At 45.5% G+C, this 18,920-nt stretch overlaps 1 protein-coding gene across 1 annotated transcript in view; it reads left to right on the top strand.

Moving 5' to 3' along the window:
* The window catches only part of LOC119457757 (uncharacterized PE-PGRS family protein PE_PGRS54-like), a 95,800-nt gene that overhangs the window by 42,102 nt on the left and 34,778 nt on the right, over nt 1-18,920 (top strand). Inside the window, exons 18-30 of the mRNA XM_049670431.1 lie at nt 165-257; nt 3,441-3,488; nt 4,379-4,414; nt 6,063-6,125; nt 6,747-6,800; nt 9,150-9,212; nt 9,773-9,835; nt 13,694-13,756; nt 14,117-14,188; nt 16,240-16,302; nt 17,130-17,177; nt 17,455-17,505; nt 18,867-18,905. Coding sequence (XP_049526388.1) covers nt 165-257; nt 3,441-3,488; nt 4,379-4,414; nt 6,063-6,125; nt 6,747-6,800; nt 9,150-9,212; nt 9,773-9,835; nt 13,694-13,756; nt 14,117-14,188; nt 16,240-16,302; nt 17,130-17,177; nt 17,455-17,505; nt 18,867-18,905 — 756 coding nt within the window. The remainder of the gene's footprint in view (nt 1-164; nt 258-3,440; nt 3,489-4,378; nt 4,415-6,062; nt 6,126-6,746; nt 6,801-9,149; nt 9,213-9,772; nt 9,836-13,693; nt 13,757-14,116; nt 14,189-16,239; nt 16,303-17,129; nt 17,178-17,454; nt 17,506-18,866; nt 18,906-18,920) is intronic.

The following is an 18,920-nucleotide window of genomic DNA, read 5'->3' on the forward strand; positions in this document are numbered from 1 at the left end:
GCGCAGTGACCTCTTCTGTTGAGGGGTGACGCTGTGATCAACTTTCTTACAGCAATCGTGTCTTTGTGCCCTACTTGAGAGCTTCGTACACAACCAGCTCGCATAAACATAATTTACTCACGATACGAACCATTCACACACTTTCTTTTTTTTTCTACTTTTAGTTTCTGGCAGCGGCAGTGGCCTCAGTGCCGGCGGTATTACAGGCGGCGGCTACAGCGGTGGCTACAGCGGCGTATCATCATCTTCTGGTTCAGGTGAGTGCGGATTCCGCCTCGAGATGCCTCGGTTTGTCTACAAGCAGCCTTGTTATAGCTGGTTCCATGAAGTCACTTATTCATATACACTTCGCATTCAAAAACACTTCGCCATTTCATCAGGTTAATAAAGCAATATGAGGTGCAAACCAGACTCTTCAATGTAGTCAATGTAGCCAATCCTAGTCACATTCAGCTGTGACCAGTTTATTATTTCACCACCCTGCAAGCTTAGACATCAGTGTTATTCTTGACGGAACCTCATGTCCTGCGTGACCCTAAGCACTCGTGACCTTGCTTAAGATTTTCACTCAATTAGTGCACTGATTCAAAGCTGACTTGATAAAATACAGCAAGAAAGCCACACGCTAGTGTTTACTTACGTACATGTAAGAGATAGAGTTTCCCCATACTTTCACACCCAGGTACGATATAAAAGTAGTGGTACCGTTTGTCACACAGGACGTCACTTGATTCGGCGGAATTGTTTGCAATTCTTCAGATTACTACATACATGGTTGCCAGAGTTTAGTCACAAGAAGTTTGCATATTCTGACCGGAGCGGAACTTGAGAGCTAAGCTCAATTTTTAAACGCGTAAGCATTTCTATGCTTACCCAACGATAAAAACCGTCCGTGCGTCCCGTAAGACGATCGCTTTCAAACAGCGAGCGAATTCACCTTCGTGCCCCCTCTCGCTTCAACGCCAACTAAGCAGCGAGAACACAGCGCGCAGGAAGCTGTCAGAACTCGCCGCACTGAGCCCCCATCGCAGATCGCTTTCAAGATAGGGGCCCGCGCATCTATCTTCAACGCAAACTCGGCGCGAGAACACAGAGCACCACGCGAGGCTGTCAGCAGTCGGCGCTGTCTCCATCGCAGATCATTTTCAAGATACGGCCCTCGCGGCCTCGCCAGACGCCACCGCCGCCGGAGTGAGTTTGATCACGGTTCTTAATGGTTCGACGCGTATGGGTAAGGTGCTAAAGAGCGATAACGGCTTATAATCATCGGAACGTCGTCAGCGCACCTGGCACCACCACCTGCAATATTCTTGCTTCATCAATTCACCTTGCGCCGTCGTCCGCAGCAGTTCGTGTCGCTACAGCGCTGTCGTGCGTGGTGGTCGGATCAAGTTTCATGACATTGATAATGATACCGGGCTGCGTGTGGAAAGGAGCAAGTGGCACAATGCTTGAGCATGCTTAGACAACTCCCAGATTAGTTTCTATGTGAACGTTTACAGCGTAAGCAGTTATGGGCTCATTCCAATAGCCGTTTCGGGTCGCGATGATGCCGCCGCCGACGGCGTCCGCCGCGTAACTGCTATCGCCGGAATCACGAAATAAAAAATGTCACAGTTTCGCCCAAAGGGCGAAGCAATGAATGCGATAGCAACACAGCAATGTCATACGAAGTAAGGTGAGCGGCCTTGGTAGCAATATGAATTGTAGTAAACATGAGCTGATTAAGTAAGCAGGTGTGCTGCGGCGTAAGTAGACCGACATGAAGAGAGACTCGATGACCACGAGAAGGCGCGTGTGAAACGGTGGTGTTGATGAGAACCGCTTACCGTGGGCAGCGCGTGCGAAGGGACACACCTGTAGTGCTGCACTGCCGATCTGGGCAGCACTGCATGTGTAGCGTGGGTTGGAAAATGTGGCCCGACTATTACTAACTGAATGAACAAGCGTGGTGTGAGCGCGCACAAACAAACATGAATAGATCACACTGAATGACTGCAGCCAACGACTGTCAAAACGCTGGCAGCGAGCGCATACGCCGCGCAGCGGGCGAAGGTACGTGCGGTCTATCGCTTCAACGGAAACTGAGCGGCGCATGCACGGCGCATAAAGGTCAGAGCCGTGTGGAGATAAGAGACGGTGCGGTTGTTGGCAACGTAGAAGTGTTTTAAGTTGTTTCATTCACTGTAATTTCCTGTAATTTATTATTTCAGTAATTCGCGTAGTAAGTACAAGTAATTTCCCCTGTGTTGGCCGTGGTGTCTATGTTGGTTGGCTTCCTATGATATATATATATGAATTGGTTATATTATATATATGTATATATATATATATGATATGTTATATATACATATATATGAACTGGTTATGAACGGGTTATATATATATATATATATATATATATATATATATATATATATATATATATATATATATATATATATATATAGTTTTGTGTGTGCGTGTGAGCTAAAGCTGTTTGCGAGATAAAAAATACTGGAACCAATGTTTATAGACATGAAAAGCAAATAAATGGTGGAGGACGTAATGTCACGTAAGTGCAAGCTTAAAGAAGAAATTAACGCACAAATGCAGGCGCCTGGTCAGCACATTGATGCTAGGTTGCACGAAAAAAGTGAAAATTCGCACAGCCCTCAACGCCCTCATTGCAATGTTCTAAGAAGGGCTTGTAATGACGAGAGCGCATGATTACCTCTTGCTCCACACTTGACATGCACTTCCCTTATCTGGTGGGCGTAAATAGGACAAGCTAACAGCCCATGCTCTATGCTCGCCACGCAGTTCGGCGGAAACAGTCACGTCACTCTTGGACATCCGGTAGGGCTGTGACGGCTGCACTCCTCAGCATTTCGTTGTCGATGTTCTTGTTGGGTTTGGCCGGAATTTAATAATACGCTGAAATTCGGAGTGCCATACTAACGCAAGTCTCAATGGAGTCAGAAACTTGTACGCTGAAGGACTTCAAGTCAAGCACTAGGATCGCCAGTCTTACTATTTTGGTTAGAAAATTGATTAGTACAATTTCATAGATACTTGTCTGGTTATTAGCAGTCATTTAAAAACAATGCCACCTTGGTAAAAGCATTCAAGAAAACGTATGTAATTATCTCCTCTTCCCTACTCTCTACAACCTTAAAATTTGATCGCTTACACTGGTAATGCAAGTGAATACTGGTACTGAACGCTGTGCCTAATCACTGTGAAATGACCTACAGAGGTTGACATGCGTTCTCATGCGCCTTTAACCAGTTCAGCATTTCTTTTAGGATATCATGTGACAAAATTCTGCGGTTTCTTCCACTTCCTGCTTAAGTTCTGCCATTGGCACTTACGCCGGCATTTACACAGATTGCCAAAAGTCACTTTACTCTAGATAAACTAACATATACACATCCTCCTCCCCTACTTTCTTGTTGCAGTTTCTGGCAGTGGCACCTATGGTTCCAGTTTAACATCTGGTGGTTCGGGTGAGTTCAGTTTTCACCTCTCAATCTCTAATGTTTCGTTGCAAAACATCAGGAAGTCTTCTCATGGCTGAGTACAGGATATCGTTAAGCACTTTAATAAACATTTTGTCATTACATTGGACTTAAACATCAACAATATAATCATCCGCTGGCTGTAAGCTAAACTGAAACCACCGGACGAACCTGAGATGCATTTTATTTCCCAGCAACATCAATCTCTTCGCCCCGACTCGAGCGTTCTGTCTTGCCGTTTGGAAATGCCCTCCAAGGCTCTGGCGAAATTAAATTTTGGCTCTCTTCCTGTCCCTTTTTTCCGCTTACTTTTGCTGCGCCAGAACCACATTTAAAGGGTCTGACGATCTCGCAGATCAATAAAAAATGTCGACCATTTGAAAAGACTAGCTTTTCCTGTAGCCAAAGTACTTAGTCAATGGTCAAGCCCTTCTAAACAAAGTTTCATTATGGACCAGTGACCTACTTCATTTTCTTTGATTCGTGATTCAAGTCTTTATTCCGAACTCTGCATGCTTGCACTGTACTTACCTTCGGTTCAGGGCTGTTTCAGCAATGTGACACTCATAAGTGTGTGCGTGTGTGCGTGCGTGCGTGCGTGCGTGTGTGTGTGTGTGTGTGTGTGTGTGTGTGTGTGTGTGTGTGTGTGTGTGTGTGTGTGTGCGTGTGCGTGTGCGTGTGCGTGTGCGTGTGCGTGCGTGCGCGTGCGTGTGCGTGCGTGTGCGTGCGTGTGCGTGTGCGTGCGTGTGCGTGTGCGTGCGTGTGCGTGTGCGTGTGTGTCCCTTCTTGTGGTCGTCTGTTTTGCGCTGTTACCCAAAGATTTCGTAAATGCTGAATCAAACTCCTTTTACGCGATTCTTTTTATTTTCCTCTTTTAGGAGTTACCGGTCACATCAGCAGCGGTGGACTGTCAGGTATGTCAGGCAACAGGCCCTTGACCAGTCGCCAATTTAATGGCACACAAAATAAAGGCATCACACTGTTCTTGACTAATACTCGTTCTTGATTAATACTGACACTTTAAACTCGCGCATGTGTTCACTGGCTTCGATTTTTTGTTTTTTTTTTTTGTTCGGGGAATGCTAATAACACTCTCCTCCCTAGCAGCGGAGGAGAGCAGCCACATTTGCCAAGGGTTTCAGTTGAGCACGTCTGTCACTGCGAAACCTATTGGAGAGATAGAGCAATCGGAGAGGAAATGTGGGGAGGTTAACCAGACGCACGCCCGGTCTACTACCCTGCTCTGGAGGAAGGGGGTATAAGGATGAAAAGAGAGAGACCAGATAGAGAGATCGCAGTTGCGCGCGCCTTTTAAGTCTACATGGTCGACAAGTACCAACGCAGTAAAGTGCGCTTGTCTGTCCGTCACACTGAGAAACTGCATAGCGCTAAGAGAACGAGTGCGTCCTTGAAAACAATACCCGGTGCTAACTTCGAGCTGTTTGTTTCGAGACTAGGTACGCACATTTATATTTTTATTCCGTGCGGAAGCCAGGGCGTGACATCTAATCAAAGACGGCTCATGTACATGATTGTTGAAGAAAGCCAGTTTCTTAAAGCCAGCGAGCAACTAACACATGCGAGTTAACTCTTAAGCAACAGATAATCAACATTTAGCAGACTACCCTATCACTAACTGTGAAAGAACTAGATTTCTCGAATAGTCATGCACAGGTGCCATATTCGGCAAGATGCCATGCCCTGGTTTCTATGTGCATTGACATGATTAAACATTTTAACGTTTGTCAAGTTAAACAGCTGGAAATTAGCGCCTCGTGTATCTATTTTTGTCCTCTTAGCGCTACTCAGTTTGTCTGTTAGTACAGGTCCTAATGAATGCTGCAATAAAGCTTTACCGAATAATTCTATTAAGAAAGCGTGAATTCTAAACTGAACTATAATGCCGTTAGCTCGAAGTGTGAAACGTAAAGAACATTTGAACGCTCTTTTTTTTTTTTTAGTCTTTTTCCGCGATAGTTCTCGCTATGGTGGAATCCGCGTCGTAGCAAACTGCCTTGCCCGCATTATTTTTAGCAGAATGGCAGTAATCATCATGAATGCAACTTCCATGAAAGCCAGTGAATATGTAAATACGAACCCATTGCCCACGTTTCGAGCCAACACACCATACAATTTGACTTCGCTATTTAACGACGATATTTAACGACGATTTAACGATATTCTAATTCACATTAGGAGAAAAAAATGGAGCTGTGGAGGCCATGTAATGCGTAGGATGGATAACCGGTGGACCATTAGAGTTATAGAATGGATACCAAGAGAAGGGAAGCGCAGTCGAGGACGGCACAAAACTAGGTGGGGTGATGAAGTTAGGAAATTTGCAGGCGCAAGTTGGAATCAGCTAGCGCAAGACATGGGTAATTGGAGATCGCTGAGAGAGGCCTTCGTCCTGCAGCGGACATAAATATAGGCTGATCACGATGATGATTTAACGACACCTAACATTGTATCTCTTCTTGTCCGACTGAGCGTGTATGCTTTTTCAACCGAATGTTTCTGACAGCATCAAACGTGTTATTTTTTACCTTTTTTTTATTTTAGGAGGTTTAGGTGGCAACTTAGGAGCTGGTGGGGCAGGCAGTCGCTTAGGAGCTGGTGGTGCAGGTGAATGTGAACTTCCATTCTTGGATTATAATTTAAGTGGTATACAACAGCTGATTACAGAGATAAATTTTGCGATGTTCTATTAAGTGTGTACGTACATAGGCTCTATTCTTAAAATATGAACTGGAATTAATAAAGCAAAGAAGCTGGGTGCTATGTAAGTATCGTGCAATGTGGTCAAAGCCTAGACGTTGGAAGCCATGTACGTGTTTGTTCTTTGTTATTTTTGTGCAGTACATCGATTGGTTTCCTGTAAAACTGAATCTGGCTAATAACAAACTCTGGAGCTTTCCTTCGCTTTTCGCTATGTCATCATCTAGAAGCTCTTTCACTTTCGATATTCCCCATGCTTCTCTCTCATCGAAACTTTCAGTGCTACCCGCCATTCTAACAAGTATATCGAGGAACGTCACAGCCAATTGCAATACTGGCACTATATCTGGCATTACCACGATACTGAGCACTTATGCAAGGGCTCATTTAGCGCTCATGGGGCGATCTGTCTCACTTTGCTATCTAAAGACTTGTGCTAGCATTGTCTCCCTTCTTTCCCCACTGTGTGTGTCTACTTCATCAACCGAATTATTCGATCAACTGTGAACGTTGCTTTCTCTGTTTCAGGGTCTGTTGCGGGTGGCCTTGGAGCAGGCGGCTTATCAGTTGGAGGTGGTGCAAGTGAGTGCATATTCTACCTCCTTAGGCAATGAGAGAATAGTGGTACCGGGGTTACTATAGGATACCGTTTTTGCAGCTCGCGTTAGCGATGAAGGTGAAAGGTGGCGTTAAAATGTGAACTAGAACTACACGTAGAAAAGGAGCTCTTATATGACTAAATTTATTTCCTGCTGCGAACCTAATGCTTCTGCGACAGAATAAATTGACATTGTAGTCTCTTTTCATCCGGACGCTATTCTAGTAAACGTCCCCACCTTCATCCACTCTGCCTTGACTACCTGAACTTTCTGATCTCTCGCGGTGGTGCTCTTGGTCTAGAACTCCACTTAAGCAAAACAGGAGGGCCACTTTATCTGCAAATTCGTTCGCGCAGCACGAAGGCAATTAGAATCTGCAGGTGAAACATTGTGAAGAGTTATAAATGTGCCCAATACATTGGGTGCTCGTATTGAACAACCCCCACGCAGCTCGATGTCCTCGAGTCCTCTCGGAATGTCAGCAGTGCTGAACAGCTTAAATCGACGAAGAGAGAGAGAGAGAAGAGATGAAGGAAAGGCAGGGAGGTTAACCAGACTTTGTCCAGTTTATTACCCTACACGTGGGGAGGGGGCTGGGGGAGAGTGAAAGAAAGATAGAGAGAAGACACGAGTCTTATCGCACTTTCACAAGCACTAAGGCAGGTGCAGAATATCTGTAGTTTGGCACTTTAAATTGACAGACTACCACCCTCCCTCCCCCCCCCCCCCCTCCCCATTCAAGTTTTTTTTTTATTATTTTTTACTTCGAGAGTATTTAAGAGCTCGAAATTGGTTTATCTTTGTCCGTACGTTCTTTTGTTATGTCATCATCGTCTTTAAGCCCATGCTATCGTGCCGTAGTCGCCAGTCCAACTACTTATTTTGAGCCTCACTCTCAACAACTACCTAAAAAAAACGAAATTTTCACGACCGGCACGGGCGATCAAACTCCTCGGGGCAAGAAAAAGTTCATCTCTGATACTTCATTGATCCGTCCAGAAAAAGGAAACGAAGGCCTACTTCCACCGTTCGTCTTCAGCGTAACTCAACGTGCAAATTGACCAATTTATTTATTGGATCGAGTTTATTTCCAGCAATTTTGCGGAAGACAAGGAGAAAAAGCTGATCAAACAGCTAAGAGGACATAGCCACGCTACACACGCATTGCCACAACGGCAGTTGTAACAAAAAAGAAAAAGAATATACAATGCCTTCTACATACATACTGGGTGTTTCAGCGAACACTTTCAAAAAATTTTAAAGATTGCCTGAGGCAGATAGCAAAATTCTAGTTCATGAGCTGGTCTGTTCGAAGAGGCGGACATTATTTGCACAAAAAATTAAAATACATAATCTACTAATCAACAAAAACTCACTAATTAAGTTTTTGTACTAATTACCTTATGGCCCATATTGCAATTTACAAATTCTAGCCGTGGAGTTCGCGATACGAATCCACTTGGAACGATTTCTCAGGATGGCACCAGTTTCGAGATATAAATTCCCGAACTTTGCCGAGAAATGCATTGGCATTCCAGTTACTTTGGTGCTTCAACGCATAAAACGACGTTTTGTTGCGAACGTCGGGTGTCGTGAAACCGACTGAACTCATCTGCTCAGAATATGGGAAAGCTTCTGCAGTTTTTGTTTTGAATAATAGGGTTTAGCGGCAGGAAACTGCACGGTGGGTATTTAAGGACACCGTAGTGGATGATGGCTTCGGAATAACTTCCGACCACCTGGGGTTCTTTAACATGCACCTAAAGCACTGTACGCGAGCGTATTTGCATGCCGCCGCCATAGGAATGCGACCGTCACGGTGGGGAATGGATCCCGTGACCTCGTGCGCTGCAGCAGAATGTCAAAGAACAGAGAGCCACCACAGCTAGTCCTCTTTTCGATTTCCTCGTTTAGGTGGCTCCTGCAGTAGCTACAGAGGTGGCGGCAGCTGTCTGTCAGTGTGGGGTGTTTCTGCGGCGTGCAGATTCCACTCATAAAAGCGAGAACCTCTAGGATGAGTGAAGCGATAACGCTGTGACATGTAGGGCTTGTAACGGTTATGCAAGCGAAAGCTAGCATTCTGAAATCAGCCTGGCCAAATCTGCTTGATACATCAAGGTGTGCATCCCCTATATGTTTCTTTACCGTACCCACAATTATGTACAAACCTCTCCTGTAATTTGATACCTCACTGGTCGGTTTTTTTTATTTTTTATTGACTTCTGAGAGCAACCTTAATCTTCTGTGCTTATGCTGAATATTGCTACATGCTTTATATACATATTTTGGCACTGCAGCACAAGGTTCACGTCGACGTATTTTTTCCCTGTAGTTTCCACCAGCGGCGGCGTTGGCACGAGGGGCGGAAGACACCCGGGTTTGTCTGGTAGCATAGGTAAGCGCGTCGGCAGCTTATTTATATGATAATGCCTTCGGCTATGCTGCATGCGACTGTGCGATAGAATGTCACGGCAATAAATTTTGGTGCAGTTGATATTTGTGACTTTAAAATGTAATGAAACGCAATCGCGTATAACAACATGGAAAGGCAGGACGCTCTTTTCTTGTTAATATTTATTGCATTCGTAGGCCGAGTCGTGGGGGAAATGCATGCCTCGCGTAGCTTCCACGAAATGCTCTAGCAGTTTTTTTTTTTTCTCGCTCGTCATTTCCACTGCGATATATTCAGTACTGATCCGCGCACCGCTTCGAGATCATTCACCGTTTGTTGCTGATGAACGCCGTTTGTTGATGATGAAAAAACCTGCAATAGAGGGGTGTGCTGGTCCTCTGCGGTGCAGCTTTTAATAACGGGTCACAATCTGAGGTAAAAAATTATTATTTTTTAGCGCTATTTTTGGCCCTGAGAAACATTCTAAGTTGGTGTGCTCACAATACCACTCTCCTAACATTACTTAGCACAGTACATGCAGCAGAACAACATTGCTTTTTCAGGGCGTATCGGCGTCCGCCTTCCAGGCATGAGCGGAGAACTGCCAGGTGTGTCAGGTGGTTGGGGTGAGTGCATCAGCTACTCCATAACGTACCCTGGTTACTAGGAAATTTCAACTGGGGTGCCATGATTACAAGATTTGCTGTGTCGTGGCATCATTAGGTATTGTGGTTAGCAGTTAGATTGCCACCTCGTGTGTCTGCTCATGTGCCCATAAGGTTTCGTGATCATAGGTGGTGGTATGGGGATATGCAACAGCTCAGACAATAAAGTCATCACTGACGTCAACGATCATTTTGATGGTTCCTGCCACAATTTTTCAGACGAAACATTATCGAAAACTTTGCTGCTACCACTAGCCTGCAGACATTCTACCACGGATTATGCGTAGCCATATACTAGTATTTTGTGTGTGTTTGTGTGTCTGGCGCCAGATGCCGCCTTCCGGGCATGGCCGATGAATGGTCAGGTGCGACCGGTAGTTTAGGTGAGAGCGGCAGCTACCCTGTCACTTTTTGTTTACCTTGCCTTCAAGTGATCTTGAAGCAATTTACGATGTTGTGGATATTGATACTTATTTGGCCCCAGGCGCCTTTACGAGCATCAAAGGAAAGCATTGGCTCTGGATACCGGCTGGGTTGAGTCTTTCGTTCCTTTAGAACGCCAGCGTAGCCATTATTTACCTTCGAACAGATATCCTAACCCCACTGGACACCTTAGCTCAATACGTAACGGCCAGGTGGTGCACAAACTTTAGGGCAATGTCTCCACCCGCATTTTGTTCTGACGTGTTTCCCTTCTTACCAATCCTCCTTTCACAATTACGTGGTGCCGTTTCCCTTTTAAGGTAAGCTTCATGGCAAATTGCCGTTTAGGAAAACCATAAACGGCAGTCTTATGCTTTGCGGAGTCTTGGTGAGCTACAAAAGGCTCCAAAACGAAAGAGAGTAGTTGTGGCCCTGGTATACGTCTCTGTACGGCTCACTGAACACACCGTCTAGACGATATTTACTGCAGCAGCGGGTGACAACATGACGCATTTATTGCTTCTTCGCCTCACAACGTCACCACTCCACCAAATCCTTGTCTCAAGACTCTCATCGTCGTCCCCTCTGATGAACGCGCACTCATTAAGTATCGCCTCTGCAACTGCCCAACGTCACTCCTTCGATCATCGGGATGAAAGCCATGCTCCTTCGTTACCATGCCTTATTACAACATAACCGACCATCACGGAACATTTACCCTCCGTGAAACAAGCCAATCAGTCGGGGAAAAGCAGTTGCCTGAAGACGACTACAAAATAACATATTCCTCTATCTTGGCCTCTACCATGCTATCTACCCGACGTTATTCCCTTATAAGTCACTACGTATATGCGACGCATACGCGTCACTATATCGCATCATCTGGAAATGCTTCCACATACCCACAATTCCAAATCGTCGATGACAAAGCCCCACCTCCCGCAGAGCAGCGCTTAGGCGTGGCTTTCTTCTGCTCTGGTCCGCACGCTACGTGGCTCTCTTGTTTTGTCAAAGAATACGGAGTGCACGCGATCAAATTGGGCCACGTGAATTTTACTGCTACCCACGTGCATCTTTTCTTTTAAAGCGAAGCTTGCTATGTCTCTTCTCTCGACTTTGCGGGTGCAGCCTTGCCGATTTTATAACTTGGGTCACCGGTTATGCGCCCGAATGGGCAACTTGGGTCACTGCGTATCTGCGACTGGGCATGTGGCATTGGTATGGGATCATTATTGGCCAGTCCTCCAAAAAGTTCATGTTATGTTATGGGTAGGCGCCCGAAAAGACGACCAGAAGAGGCAAGAAGGAAAGTAGTCGGCATCAAACGCAGTCGAGTGTGCAGAAAGAAGAAAATTGAACAAAATGGAACCGGAGCGTGCATTTACCGAAGCCCGTTGAGCTACAGCGAAGTTCGGCAACAGAAAGTTGTAAAAGTCAGCTACACATAAGTGAAGCAACCGGCTCCATAAGCAGCTGAGTTAAGAGAAATAAGTTGAAAACATGGCACCAGATTGCGCATGTAGCCTTGCTATTTGAGGCTGAAGCCAGTTGCCTAAGGATCAAAACATACCGGAGCAAATATTCGGAGAACGCTCAACACATCTTAATGGAATGTGAAGTGATCCACCCAGTGAGAACAGTAGGCAGCGGACACGTTCCAGAAGCGCTCGGGTTTAAATTGGACGGAAGCATCAACCGGTCAGCGGTCGAGATAAGCAAGAGACGTTTAGAGTATTGGTCGAAACAAAGCAGGGAAGAGATTGATACGACCTGATTGTATCTCTTAGTCATAGGTAGAGGTACAAGGTAGATATTGGGGAGGGGGGGGATTAATGAAATGTAAAGAAAAATGCTTGATAAACAACATGTACATCATACCTGATTAAACCAAGCAAGGTAGGTGACTATTTGTCACCGCCCCTTGCAAAGTTGATGCCATCACATCATCATCATCATCGGGCTACATATAACTGAAGACGTAGAATTGAAGACATTTCAGTAAACATCAAAGAACACTTCACTTATCACTGATTCATACATGTAGGTGGGGTCCAGTGCTTTATTAATTTTTTTGAGGGGGAAGGGTGGAGGGGGAGCTCTTGTTTTCCTCGATGGAAAACAAGCCATCACATTTTTCCTCTGTTCATCACGGTCTTTACTTTGTGGGAAATCAAAAGTTGACAGTGACAGCCTCCTTTTGGATGCAAAGTGCACGAAAGCAGCGCGTGAGAGCGGCTTGCGTATTATCTGATCAGAACGCCCCAGGTATCCCTTGTTTCCTCCAAGAATGGACAATGCAGGTAGCGACGACCGGCCGCGTGTATTCCATGACTTGTCACGTGTGTCTGAAGACTGACCCTCTTTGTTGAGCCTAATCAAGCCTAGCGGTCTTGACATTCTTTTTCTTTTATTCGGGGGATTGTCGCGAGTTATATCTAGTAAAAAATTAACAAAAGGAGCCTCAAATAAGAGCTTACAGCCCTGAGAGATGTAGGTACTGCAGCAATGTTTTTGCGTAAATAAGTTTTTGCGTAAATATGTACTGCAGCAATGTTTTTGCAACAAGTATACCCCTCTTGAATATATTGCTTTAGTTTGGCCCCGTTGAGCATCTTGTGCATAATATCCTCAGTATACTAGGGCAGGTCTACAAATGGTGATGGATGTTCGCCGTAGCCACAGAAGCCGGGCCCTTAGGACACGTTGCATAGCTGTCACTTGCAGATCCTCGGGCGCAGGTGACAGTCGGTGTTAGGGCCACCCCGGCCCAAAGCCTCCGAAGACTAACTTCCTCAACCCGAATGGCGTTAGTATCGAATTAACTAGTGTCATGCGGTGTTGTTTGAACAATCGAGTACACGTGCTGTTTCTATGAGCGCTCATCATCACCACGTGGGACAGTAGTATTGGGCAGCACTCAGGCTGGAATATAAGGAGACTTGCGGCCTAACCGTTGTCTTCTAACACCTTTAATCTTTTTACAACAGCGAGCACTACTGGTATAATTGGTGAAGCATTGTTCAAAAGCTTAGCAGATTAATATGTTAATGCAAAGAAAAGCTCATAGCATGAAGTAAATTAAACACTGCCTTTGATATTAAAGTCAATGCCCATTTCTTCACTGACTTTTATCTTGCCGACCTGCTCTGTATCACAGCGTATATGATGTCTTGCGGCGCACATGCCATTGGAAAACGTCTCTGAAAAGGACACGCCGTTGCGCAGTACCGCCGAGGATTTTTGTAGCTCAAGCACTGGTTCCGTTGGCTTTGATACCCAAGTCTTTCTGCGAGAACATATCTCTCGGCTTCTTTAGTATGCAGAAGTTCTCAAACTAAAAATTTGACATTGGAGATATGGGAAACAATTCCGCGTGTTTCACTCTTACTGTTTTAGGTGCTGCTGGAAGTGGCCTTGGAGGAGGTAGCCGATTAGGAGGTGTTGTATCCGGTGGTTCAGGTAAGTGCGCCTGCTACAGAATTGCGAAAGCGAGTGCTACTCGCATGCACGAAGTGCTAGTTGCTTCAAAGCTGTGGAGAAAACCATACAATGTCCAATCATCTCACTCGCCATTCTTATCGCACTCAACAAGAGTGACGCATCTCCAAGACACAAAGACGTACATTTATCACTGGACTCACCGGTACCTTTTAACTTCGCTCTCTTGCTGGTCTAATTGGTTTTGAACGTGCACCATTGTCCGCTTACTCTGTGTGCACAGAAGAAGACATCTAAATGATGGCTAGATGGCTTCAAATGGAAGATTCTGTTAACATAGCACATCGTCAGGTTACACGTTTCTCTTTTCTCTCTATTAAGCTGTTGGCGGCGGTGGCCGCGGCGGCTATGGCGTAGGAGGCGCAGCAGGAAGTGCTCTGTCGGGTGTTTCGGGTAAGTACACCTCCAATCCTTTTACAAAAACGAGTGCGACTTGTATATTCTTGAGCACTACATTTATCAGAGTGGTATTCACATTTAAATAGGTCGAGCTATATACCGGACATACATTATTTGGTGTATTCGGCTTGTTCATGCTGCGCTCTGACGCGAATTGCAACGATGCCGACCCACTCTCAATGGGATCCAAAGGATGCGTGACCAGGCCGAATGTGCAGCCACTCGGCAGATTATTTGGAGGCGGGAAGAAGAATCACATCAGCGCCTCTTTTATTCTGAGTGTTCTGAAGAAACAAGGCATGCAGGCATCGCCACGCCTGCAGAGGCTGCTGGCGCCACGCCAACACCTGAAGCTTCAGAAGCCACGTGCCCGAAACCGTGCCAGATCTTCGTTGCTCGGGGTGCTACGCCACACTGTCCGATTTCGACATATTCACAATTCTGTCATCTCTGATTGGCCCACAGGAGTACTATGACCTCTCCGATTGGCTTAAAACGCCCGTCATGCAGTATTGGACAATATTGGGGATTTGACAATCTCCAGAACAGCGTCTTCGGTCGCGATCCCAGGTCATTGATAAGAGCACCTCCTAGCGCTCTTACACAACCAGCTGCATCGGTTCCGAGCGCTCGATTTCGACCAACCAAATGTAGCGCGTGCCACCATAGCGCTTTGGAGCGTTTGAAAACGACCAGCCGAATACACTATAACTTTCGGACAGAGCGAGTGAGACGACCTAGCCTATTTTGCAAGGCTGGAAGCCTTTCATGAAAACACTGTGTGACCGCATCGACACCGGCAAAAAAGATGGTGCTGCTAATTTTTGCGTTCCGGTCAGACACAACCTGGAATCTGAAAATTGGATACTTAGGAGCGCAACTGTCACACCCCTAGCGGATGTCCGTGAGTGGCACGGGTGTTTCCGGGTCACAAATTGGGTGAGCATGAGCAAGCATAAATTTCCTTCGTCAATGCTCGTTAGACAGTTAGGCTGAAAGAGCACGTCACTCATCGATGACGACTGTGGTTGTGACAGCAGCGCTCCACGGCATTTCGTTGTTGATGTTCCGGTTGGTGTCAGCCGGAATTTATTATTACGTCGAAATTTGGAGTGTAAACAGTAGACAATACTGGACATGGCTTAGATATACTTCGCTTTTCGCACCACGCGAGAAAGAGAAAAACATCTAACTGTCCGCACTGCTACACATCAAATACTTCTGTGGAGCACTTTCTCATGAACTGTCCACAATATCCTAAACAGACTAGTCCTCTTGCATGATAGGTTTTACCATTTCCTCTAGCCAAATATTGAGTCAATGGTCAAGCCCTTCAAGCAAAGCTGTGCTTTGACTACAATACAAAATATAATTGTGGACAAGCAACCTACTTCATTTTCTTTGATTCGTATTTGAAGCTGTTATTTCCAACTCTGCGTGCTTGCACTGTGCGTTCGGTTAAGGGAAGTTTGAGCAGTGTGTGTGTGTGTGTGTGTGTGTGTGTGTGTGTGTGTGTGTGTGTGTGTGTGTGTGTGTGTGTGTGTGTGTGTGTGTGTGTGTGTGTGTGTGGTGTGTGCGTGTGTGCGTGTGTGTGCGTGTGTGTGTGTGTGTGTGTGTGTGTGTGTGTGTGTGTGTGTGTGTGTGTGTGTGTGTGTGTGTGTGTGTGTGTGTGTGTGTGTGTGTGTGTGTGTGTGTGTGTGTGTGTGTGTGTGTGTGTGTGTGTGTGTGTGCGTGCGTGCGTGCGTGCGTGCGTGTGTGTGCGCTTGCGTGTGCGTGCGTTCGTGTGCGTGCGTGCGTGCGTGTGCGTGCGTGCGTGCGTGTGCGTGCGTGCGTGTGCGTGTGTGTGTGTGTGTGTGTGTGTGCGTGTGTGTGTGCGTGTGCGTGTGTGTGTGCGTGTGTGTGTGATGGCTTGAACGCGGCATATTACCAACAAATAAGTTTTTATACACCGTTAAACATATTCGCCCTATGATCTATTCGTTCAACACGATACCTAGCGTGCCTTGTTTATGGGTCATCTGAAAAATATTCTCTTTCTCGTTTAGGTTCTGGCGGAGGAAGTGCAGGCAGTGGAGGAGGATGGGGATTGAGTGGATCGGGTGGTTTAGGTGAGAGGAACTTCTATGTAATCGTGTGTGTGTGTGTGTGTGTGTGTGTGTGTGTGTGTGTGAGATAAGACCCTACGGTGTTTCATAGCACAATGTTATGTCCTATCGACCAAGAAAGTTTACGGACCGCAGGATCTCATAAAACGCTAAATATCCGAGCAGCCTTTAAAAGTAGTCAGTAAAACCATACATCACAATGTTGTTCGCATATACCAGTAGAGGCTGGAAATGGGAATACCAGGCTGCGTTTTGAGGCTGCGGAGACATTCAGCTTTTTGTCAGATCCCTTGGTCCGTAAACTTTTTTGGTCGAGAGTACGTCTTTTAACACTTGTGCATATCTCCGGTGACCGTTTGTTGCTTTGATTTACATGTTCTGTACGCGTGTGCCTGCAGATGTTTTACGGTAGTGGCAGTGCCCTTGATTTCTGAGCTGTGCCTACTGATATACGGTTCTTACGGAGCCCCTCTTCCTATTTGTATACAGTTAATCAAAAGGAACAAAACAACAACGTTTTGTTGAACCGGTAACTTCTACAATGCGTTTAAATACTAGAGCTTATAGCGGTGACCTGAATGTAACCGCGAATGTAATTGGTGTTACGCCATATATTCAGACAGCAGCGTCTATCCCTATATTTTGGAAGTTGGTACGATGCCCCAAGTAGTTGAGCCAAACATTTATATTTCATAATGTGACCCGTCGAATATCGCCAATGAAGGACTTGTGCGAGCACTTGGACTCTATTCTTCTGTATCACATTTTCGAACGACTAATTTTGTCTGCGCAGGGTATCGAACACTTATTCATTTTCTCCCGTTCTTCAGGTTCGAGCGGTGGTCGCCATGGCTCTGGGTCAATTTCTGGCGGATCAAGTGAGTGCACATACCACGCGTGTAGACTTTTGCTGAAATCTGAAAGTTGGAGGATGTTTTCTAAAAGTGAAAATTCTCGTTCGGTCGGGAGTACATAGCAAGATGCTACAAATAATTATCATACGAGCATCCTTTCTAGCTTCGTACAGCAAATCACAAAGCTCTTGCTATAGCTTCGTGTGCTACTAGCGCACCCAAACCTGATTTACTCGAGAACTGAAACATTTACACTTCTCTCCGTTGTCATTTCTATTTTCCTTTCTTTTCTTTCTTTTAGTTTCTGGCGGCATCGGCGGCAGTAGCGGCGGATCGCTTTCTCATGGCTTGGGTGAGCACGAATTCTCCCTCTTGGTGGCTTATTATGCTCTGTTCAGCATTGGCCAGCGTTCTTGTAGTTGATTCCATGAAACCATCTGATCAAACTCTTCGCGTCCAAGACAATTTTAAACACCAATAGACATTATATATCAATGTGCAATAAACATTACACTACTTCTGTGAAGACACGTTTCACTTTCGTGTTCTATACCGATTCCTATATAAGAGGGATCAACCACATTTTTTTTTAATTTCAACAACTCAACCTGGTCATCAACCGCTGAAAGTTCGACTCTTAAACAGTCTGGATGAGTCTTAGCTTCATTCAGCTGGCATAAGTTAATTATTTCACTGCAACACTCCTCGCCCGGGCACAACTTTCCCGCCTTCGTGGGTGTTCCTGCCATGCGTGGTTTGGAGCATTATAGGCGTTGCTCAAAACTTATCAGTCCATCCACTAAAACATAAATTGTGTTCAAATCATGTTACGTGAGTCGAGCGCAAAAAAGGCACATGTTTGTGTTTACTTATATATCTCTGCGCGACAGTAGTTTCACACTTTGCACATCCAGGTGCTTATTAAAATTAGAATGGTTACCGTTTGCTACAGAGGAAATCGCCTGCTTCGGCAAAGCTGTTGGGGAATCTTCAGGCTGCTAGATACGTTGCTTGCAAAGATACTGATGCAGGAAAGAGGCAGGCGCGCAGATGCAAACGGATATGATAGGAAATAGTTCACATATTCTGACAAAAAAAGCAGCACTAGAGACATTGTCACAATTTTATAGTAATGAGCACCGATTCGTGCTCGCAATAATTTGCAGATCAAAAGGCATGCTCACTGCTTCATCGCCCAGCCATCGAGCTTAACGTTATTAGGTCACATTCACATTAGCACTAGTGAACCCCAAGACAGGTTATTTATTATTTTACAGCTTGCGCACGTCTCAGTTGTCGCTTAGGCAAATCCACGTGATGTGCTGAAGCCTTATTCCCGCTAACTATTTTAAACGGTTTCACTATACGCTACAGGAAACCACCTGTTACTTGCATTAATCACGAAGTGGCTCGTTGGATGTCGGTAATATAACGAGGGACATGTACAGGTACTTAAAGTGAGACGTCTACATTTATTTATCATGTGTCCTTTTGAATCTATATATCCTGTTAGGGCAAGGTTTGTAGCTTTGTGCTCAGAATTATGCGCGCAAAGCTAGGCAGGGTGCCCAAAGCTTTATGCAGAAGAGTTCAAAGGTTTTGCGTGACTCTCTGTACAAAACTGCAGAAGTATAACTCACCACCACTATTGCCAGCTTTCACACTATATTCTAATTCTCGGGCATTTCTTTTTTTTTTTTATTTCGTTTTTAGGTGGTGGCCGCGGCGGTGCTTCGTTGTCTGGTGTTTCAGGTTAGTGCACATAGG

This window comes from Dermacentor silvarum, chromosome 7 (assembly GCF_013339745.2).
Source record: "Dermacentor silvarum isolate Dsil-2018 chromosome 7, BIME_Dsil_1.4, whole genome shotgun sequence".
NCBI lineage: Eukaryota > Metazoa > Arthropoda > Arachnida > Ixodida > Ixodidae > Dermacentor > Dermacentor silvarum.